Source organism: Cucurbita moschata, unplaced genomic scaffold (assembly GCF_002738365.1).
Source record: "Cucurbita moschata cultivar Rifu unplaced genomic scaffold, Cmos_1.0 Cmo_Scf00044, whole genome shotgun sequence".
In the NCBI taxonomy this organism is placed as follows: Eukaryota; Viridiplantae; Streptophyta; class Magnoliopsida; order Cucurbitales; family Cucurbitaceae; genus Cucurbita; species Cucurbita moschata.
The window spans coordinates 220,437-228,833 of NW_019268560.1; the positions used below are offsets into that span (position 1 = coordinate 220,437).

Consider the following 8,397-nt stretch of genomic DNA (forward strand, 5'->3'; position numbering starts at 1 on the left):
AAAAAAAAAAAAAAAAAAAAAAAAAAAAAAAAAAAAAAAAAAAAAAAAAAAAAAAAAGAAAAGAAAAGAAAAGAAAAGAAAAATCTAGGTGTCTTACTGGATGTATGTTCATTTAGGTTATCAAGGGCCTCTTGTTAGTTTATTAGTTTCTTAAATCATATTCACCAATCAGTAACATTTTAAAAAACCATCTTTTCTTGGACTCATTTTGTATATTTCAGGCGATTGCACCTAATTCTTTCTCTACTAGTTCATAAAGACGAAGATGTCAAGTCTGAGGCTAATATTACCAGGGAGAAGGAAAATATTTGTACCATATTCTCCATCTTTCATAGTATTAAAAATAGTGAAGATATAGTTGATGCAACGAAGTCGAAGGTTAGGATACAAAATATCTTGTTGCCTTCTATTCTCCCATTCTATTCTGTTTTTTTTCTTTCAATATTCTTAATCAGAGAAGACTCTAATGACCACATTTGATAATTTTAATCATTGGGGTTTTCAGATTTCATTTGCAATTTGTGATCTTGGATTGTCAATCATCAAGAGATTGGCCCGGAAAGAGGATGATTTTCGAGGATTGACTGCATCAATTTCTCTGCCTTCCATGTTGTACAAAACGAAGGAAAAGAAAGGAGGAGAAGATTCTGTTGTATGTTCAAAGCTTCTGCCTGAAATATGTACTCTTGTGACTCAATTTAATGTGTATTTACTAAATAAGTTGGCAAAGAGGTTTTTGATATATGAACAAAACTAGGAAAGTCTAGTTTCTCTTGAAAGTTATGTTGTAGTAGCTAAGAAAGGAAACTTTTTAGTCATTCCCATTATATAGGGGTCTTGCTGAAGTGTGACATATAGGCATGGGGTTATGGGTTTCACAATCCCTTCTTGTAGAATCACCTGGAGTCGCTCTTGCCCAAATTTGATGATGTATTTATTATATTAAAATTAATCTTTTTTTTTTTCAATTGATAAAAGTATTATAATCTATTTTTAAAATTGAAAATGGATAGTGATAAATGATTGAAGTTAGTTTTGGAGCTAGTTCATATTAGTGAGTTGGAAAGTTGTGCCGAGGGATTTCAGAGGGTGGGCTTGGGATGGGGGATTTGGCAAATAAGTGTTTCTCTTGGACTAGTGGTGCTTGTAAAGATCCCCCTCCCTAGGAAAAGGTCAAATCCTTTGGCATGCAGCCTTTTTTCCCTCCAATTTATAAAATATTTTGGTTAAAAAAGTTTAGAGAGTTTAAAGATACTGAGAGAAATCAGTTCAGATTGATATGCATTTCATGGATCTCCTGGGGTTGTTGTTAAAGAGTTTCATAAGTCTTTTGAGAAGCAAATATAGAGCGCTAATTCGTCCAGTGTCCTCTGCTCCCAAGAGTTTGGGATCAGATTTTATTTAAAGACTTTTGGCCTATCTTTGTGTCTGCCGGACTCATTTTTGGAGTGGTTTTTGCACCCTTGGAGGAAAGCAAGGATTTTGTGGAAATTTGGAAGGAAAGAAATTGGTTTCAAAGACAAGTCCTGTACTTTTGAGTTCTTTTATATAATACTGTACAAATTACTTCATTCTTATGGTGTCTTGGACACAAGAAATTCTTTTTCAATTATATTCCCTCTAATTCTCCAGGATTCGGACTTTGTGGTGCTTCACTAGTTTTTCTTTGGGGGTACCTCACCCTTCTGCCACTTGGCTGGTTTTCTCCTTTTTGATGGCTTAATATGTCTCTGTTTCTTATAAAAAAAAGATCTTAACAGTTGGGGAGCAATCTCTTGTAGTTGACTTTTGTTTTGTTTGTTTTGTCTGTTGTTTGAGCTGTTCTTTTTTATAGACACCTCCTTTTATACTTTCATTTACCAATTTATAGGCACCTCATTTTATACTTTCATTTATCAAGCTGGTTTTTTTTTTTCTCATTATTTGTTTATGAGTTCATTACTAATTATTTTATAGATAGTATTTATATACATACTGAGCTATGACTTACCGTTGGAAAAAGAATGTTAGAAGATGTTTCTTTAACATTTTCCTTTAGATTGCAATAATATTGAGAGTTAATTGTAGTTTAGTCATGGGTTATGTTGATAGACTGATATTAATGATACTATGAGTCCGAATCATGGTGGAGACTTTATGCATGGTCCTTGCATGGTGGTTTGGTGATTGTTTTCTGATGTGATCATGTTTTTGACAGGCTGATCAAACTGAAAGTGAAGCAAAAACATGGTTGGTTGATGAAAGTGTTTTGGCTCACTTTGAGTCACTCAAGTTAGAATCAACTGAGGTTGTATGTTTTATCACTATGAGTGTTTTATGTACGTCATACTTTAACTTCCTAAGTCTTAACACGATTTTTTGATCATCAGATTTGTACAGAAGCTGCTGCAGATGAGGTTCAGAATAAAGATGAAAAAGATGGAAATAACGTGCCTCTTGGAAAAATGATTAAAGTTATGAAGTCATCGGGATCAAGGGGAAAGAAGTCTAAAAATGTCAAGAAGAAACTGGTTGAGAAGAAGAATGCAGAAAACGATGTTGATATCTTGACAATGGTGAGGGAAATAAATCTGAGTACTACGAGCAAACTTGAATCAACCAATGGTCGTGAAGATTTTCATGTTAAGAGAACGAATGTGGATGCAATGCCCGCAAGGAGCAAAAAAAGAAAACTTAGTGATGCAACATCTATTCCAGTCTCAAAACATAAAAAATCATCATCTGGCCATAGTCGTTCTAGATCCAAAAGTACTTCAAAGGCACATTCACCTGGTTCAGGAAATACCTCACCGAGTGAAGTTGACATGGGGAAAAACCATGATTCAGATGACGATGTATCCAAAGCGAAGATGATTGGAGGAAGCAGAGCGTCAGATTTGTTGGTCTCATGTTTGAAAAAGCCTACAGTTTCTTCCAAGTCTAAAGCCAAAGGTTCGGGCAAGGGTCATTATGATGAGGAAAATGACCTTGAAAATTCCGTCGACCTTGTTGATAAGGTGGCATCTTAACTATGCCTCGATCATTCCTTCCGCTTATCTTTGTACTTATATTGCATTTATTTAATTCCTCTCTTTCTAGTGTTTTTTAACATCGTGAGTATTGGCAGTCAGGTCAACTTACACCCATCATTCTTCCTTTTTAACATGCAGCATTCTAGTGCTCCGGAAAAGGTTGATAAGAACAAGAGTAACTTGAAATCCTCAAGTGGGGCTGTCAAGAAGAGGAAACGAAGAAGCATTGCAGGATTAGCAAGGGTATGCTGTTTTCTAATAGTGATATGCATGTTAATCTAACTATTTGTCCAGTTGACGTGCTCAATTATGTAGCATGTAGAACTAATCTTAAGGAATTTTGTTGACAGAAAAAATGCACCTTCGACGTATTCTAGCATTAATATCTGAATCTTAATTATGTGTGCCAACAATTAGTCTTCTATGTACCAAAATGTTCTAATCTCAAGCATGAAGAACTCTGTTCATCACGGACTGATGTAGGCCACCAATTTTTTTCTAAATCGGAAACAAATTTTTATTAATAAATGATAAGAATATAAAAGTTCAAGGATACTAACTCCCATAAGGAGTGAAAGAGAAAGGAAAACAAATATACTACCAACCAAACAAAGCAAAACAAGAACCAACCAAACCTAAGGCTCCAACCACTGGTTCCTGAACAAATCCAGCAGAAAGAAATTAAAAAAAAAAAAAAAAAAAAAAAAAAAAATGGAATAGCAAAGGGCAGGGCAGGGCAGGGCAGGGCAGACAGGTGGTGGACAGCAGTCGTTTGGTGATTCGGACCCCTTTGGTTCCGGGACAAAATACCGATGCAAAATTATTGTTTTGTGAAAAAGGGCCTTCCTTTATTATACCCCTTTGACCCCCCTTCTTCTTTTCTCTCATCCCCCCTTTTCCACTGTCACGCACACCACCAAAAGCAAACCAAACCCAACCCCAACTCCCTTTCCCCTTNAAAAAAAAAAAAAAAAAAATAAAAAAAAAAAAAAAAAAAAAAAAAAAAGGAACCAAGAAAAAATCCCAACCTGCAAAGCTTTCCAACGTTCAGCCTAAAACCTGATCCAAATGAAAAGCCTGCCTCCGAACACCACCAATGCAAAAGTAGAGCAGCATGAGAATCCACAAAGAAAGTGCTCCAATGGAAGTTTTAGATTTATTTCTTTTCTTTGCTTTTTTGGAATAAAAAGAAGGAACCATTCATCAACAACAGCTAAAATTCTCTCTTACATAATTGGAGTATTCTTTTGTAATCTCACTGGACGGATCGCTGAAAAAAAAAATAATCTAACGAATGAATTTATCATTTGTGGAGTGAATTATGCCATGAAAAAGAGGGGGATTAGTCTTCGAGATAAGAAGGTTCCCAATTAAAGATATTACAATACACTTTTCATTTTATTCCTATCAAGTTGTAAGACAATGAACAATGTTTCTGTTTCCAGCACTTGCTTGTTTATCGAAAATATTAATGTTCCACTCTTAAGATTATGTTCTGTTATTAATCCTTCTGAAATTTATTGGCTTGACCAAGTCTATATATTCTTTTTAGTGATTTTAGATATTATTATTACTATTATTATTATTATAATAAGTATTATTTTCTTGCTTAAATCATATGGTGTCCAACCTGATTCAGTTCATAAATGTAGTGCATGTTCAAGTATGGTGAAAATGATATTGAAGACTTAATTGGATGCAGAATTAAAGTTTGGTGGCCCATGGATAAACAGTGAGTACCTTATTTATCTCATATCTATAGTTTTTTTTTCCCCCTCTTATCATGTTTTCCCATGAGGCAAAGCCATGTTTGAAAGTTTTCCTTCTTTATCGTTGCCTAGTTTATAATTATACTTCATTCTTGAATGTAGATGAAACATCAGTGTTCATACATTTCTAAATTAAAATGTCCTTCATTCTTAAATGTGGACTCGCTTCTTTGATGAGTTTGGTTTTTCTTTAGCTAGACAGTGCGTTTGCACAGTGATAATCAAGGACTTCCTTCTTCATCCCCCCTTTAGGGAGAAAAGAAAGATTTTATGAAAACGAGACTGTGTGCTATTTTGCGGGGGCTATGGGGTGAGAGGAATAAGTGTGTTCCTAGTTACTGAAAAGTTCTAATCTCGAACACTCAATCGAGAGTGTGTGCTATTCTGCTGTTTTTATTCAATTATTCTTGTTTGCTTTGAAGAATTATTATAATTGCAAAGTCGCATACGCTACTTTGTATATGACGTACTGGTTTATTGCTTTTATTTTATAAAGTTATTTTATTATCACCACGTTTCTGATGTATATCATTATTTAAAAATTTTCAGATTCTATAAAGGCACAGTGAAATCTTATGACCCAATAAAAAGGAAACATGTGGTAAGCTGTTCCATCTTACCCTCGTATCCCTTGATTTCTTTTGATTCTTCGTGCTTGACAAGGCAAATTATTTGTGCTCAATAACTTGCAAAGTTCCTTACAACTTTTATTCCATGAATTTAATATACAAGATACTATATGATGATGGAGATGTTGAAGTGCTCAAACTTGAGAAGGAGCGGTGGGAGATCGACAGAGATCACAAAACTTCAAAGGTACAAGAATTATTAGCTCATTTATTCCATATTGCCTCAAACTGTTTGACTATCTGAAGGTAACTAGATTCTTATGAATTTTTTCATTTTGTCATTTACAGAAACTAAAACTGTCCAGGAGTTGTCCTTCCCTCGAAGTGTAAGTTCTACCTCTCAGAAATCCGTTTCATCTTTTTATCAGACCACATTCAGCTGTGTATAAAATACTATCTATGCTTAATTGATTTCCAAGAATAGATTTCAAATAAGCTATTATTGTAGAAACTGCACCATCTTTTTTTCCGTAAAAACATTGTACTAACAAGGAAAGGAACAATTCCCTTTTGCCATCGCAAGAGGGGTGATGATCACAAAAGGCCTTGGAGATGGAACTCCTTCAAGAATCTTCATCTGGCAATTCAAATTTCCTTTCAAGTATGGATAGCATCAAGTGTAGTAGCTTTACCTTTGCCTTTAAATTGGTGCCTCAACACTAGCTGAAGCAGGGATTCTCAACCTCCCAGCGCTGATATCTGCCAAACATTTTACACCAACTTCTATCACAGAGCTAGATTGAAGGAATATGGCCAAAATGTTTTCAGCACTTCCCGTGATGACTAGGGATGATTTCGAACGCTTCTTTTGAATCCTTATCTCAAGTACTTTGATTCTTTGGAGATATGGTGACTATGTGAAAACTTGACTCTCTGGGATATTAGATTTTCAATGAGGTTTGGTAATCCCTGAAAGTAGGTTTCGAAGTCAAAGGCTGAGAGTTGCATCGAATAAATTCTTTTTCGGAACTTTAGTGTCCAAGAGCTCTATCAACTCGCATAGCCTGCTCAGCAACTTCTTAGTCAATTAAGGGCCATGTAATTCAAATTCTTAACCTGAAAATACTCCATTGGCTAATCCACGAGGTCATAAATTCAAGGGATCTGAGCAAAACCAGCTGCCTTTACCATGGAATCTCCAAAATTTTATTTTCTCATCATTTCCAACTTTTGTTAGTTTTTCATCTAATGCTTCTCTTTGAGCGTAACCAGTGGAAATGAGTCCTTCTGTTATGACTCGTTTAATTTGTGTGTACATCTAGATGTTATTCTGTCTCTTTTTCTCTATATAATGTCTTTGTTTCCATGCGTTTTAAATTCTTTTGCAGTACACTTGGATTGAAGAATAGAGACTTGGGTGGTTCACGTTCTATTAAGAAACCATTTAAAATGTAAGTGACTCACGGTAGTGATATTGCTTCTTTTCGATTTGTTATAAAGCACTTGGATGATGTTTTACTGTGTTCCAGAGCGAAAGGAAAAAGGACACCAAAGAAAAATTTAAAGCATAGTCAAAGTGATGCAACAAAATTAAAATTTTCGGATGCTGGCGAGAAAGGGAGTTCAGATATTTCGAACCCCGGAATTTCCAAAATGTCTAATGTATATAACGAAGTGGACTCAGGTAAAACATGTTCTCTCTTCTAAATTTTTCCACATAATCCTTGTACCGTGGAGTTCTTACCACGAAAAAATAGTAAGTTGTTTAAGCATCATCATTTGTCTCGTGGACATCTTTGTCCTAGTTTTCGAGAATATTTTGAGTAAAATTTAACTATCTGCCTCGACTGTTCTAGAGCATACATTTGTTTCCAAATCTGTGCTTTGTATGAAGTTTGAGGTCGACTGCACAATTATGTTAGTTTAACATCTTCATGTTTGTTCTCTTGCAAAAGTTTTTCCGTTTCATCTTTATATCCATACGATATTTATGCACTCAATAATGAGTATCAGTTCATTTTCCTTGGCCAGTTTATAGAGAATGGTTGCATGATTCATGCATACATTTTCTGAACAACATATTTTAAAGCCTTGTAGAAAAAAGCATTATTATCCCTGATTGTGCAAATATTACTTGTTTTTTGTTTTTTCTGAGAGCTCATTGTCACCTCCCAGGAGATTCCGAAGGGGAGCACATGCAGACTCTTGACAAGGAGTTCACAGACCAAGAGGACTCTGACAGGGAAATCAAGTCAGACTCGAGAGGAAGAGGCGAAGGGGAACATTATATCGAGGAATTCGATGAAGAAGAGAAGCCTGATGTTGACCATGATCTTGATGAGGATGCTGAGAGTTTTGAGCAACATGCTGATAACGCAAGAGAAAAAGTTGATAATGAAGACATGGAAGCTGACGAGTCGGGTTCAAGAGAGAACATAGACAATGACAACTCCGACGCTGGAAAGATTCAAGGGACCATAAGGGAACAACAAAGTAGTCCCAGAGAGGAGCAGAAGGGCAAGGTTGATGAACTTTCTGATGATGAGCCTCTCGTAAGTCACATATCTAACCAGTAACCCGCCTTGCATTTATGACATGTTCATTTCATAAAACTTATATCATAAATCTTCATCAATTGCAGAGCAAGTGGAAGCGTCGAGCGGGAAAACGAGGCTTGAGATGAACACAGTCACGAGTATAGTATAGTTGTTGAATACTTTCAAAAGGCCAATGGCTATGGCGGATTCCAAGTGAGCTGGTGAGAAGATGATAGGTGGTGCCAAGTGGGGTGGCAGTTTCAGTAAGCAAAAGGAATGTGAGAGATAGAATATACTGACCAAGTTGCTTCACAGCACAGCTACATGTAGAAGGTAACATAGCAGAGACACAGTTTCTGATGTTTAGGGGATCAAAATACTAAAAGGATTAATAGCTTTTGAAGTAGAGGGGATACATGAAGAATAGGTGTTCATATAATATCCGTATCATGCCTTTTTTTTTTTTTTTTTTTTTTTTTTTTTTTTTTTTTTTTTTTTTTTTTTTTTTTTT

The 8,397-nt window shown here is 35.4% G+C and overlaps 1 protein-coding gene across 1 annotated transcript in view; it reads left to right on the plus strand.

Annotated features, from left to right (window-relative positions):
* LOC111434107 (sister chromatid cohesion protein PDS5 homolog A-like) overlaps positions 1-8,159 on the plus strand; it is a 24,072-nt gene extending 15,913 nt beyond the window's left edge. The window contains exons 21-33 of the mRNA XM_023071417.1: positions 222-378; positions 506-652; positions 2,198-2,287; positions 2,370-2,996; positions 3,150-3,254; positions 4,664-4,743; positions 5,330-5,381; positions 5,513-5,596; positions 5,698-5,735; positions 6,738-6,800; positions 6,879-7,033; positions 7,525-7,901; positions 7,991-8,159. Coding sequence (XP_022927185.1) covers positions 222-378; positions 506-652; positions 2,198-2,287; positions 2,370-2,996; positions 3,150-3,254; positions 4,664-4,743; positions 5,330-5,381; positions 5,513-5,596; positions 5,698-5,735; positions 6,738-6,800; positions 6,879-7,033; positions 7,525-7,901; positions 7,991-8,032 — 2,017 coding nt within the window. The 3' untranslated portion in view covers positions 8,033-8,159. The remainder of the gene's footprint in view (positions 1-221; positions 379-505; positions 653-2,197; positions 2,288-2,369; positions 2,997-3,149; positions 3,255-4,663; positions 4,744-5,329; positions 5,382-5,512; positions 5,597-5,697; positions 5,736-6,737; positions 6,801-6,878; positions 7,034-7,524; positions 7,902-7,990) is intronic.
* Positions 8,160-8,397: the final 238 nt, after the last annotated feature.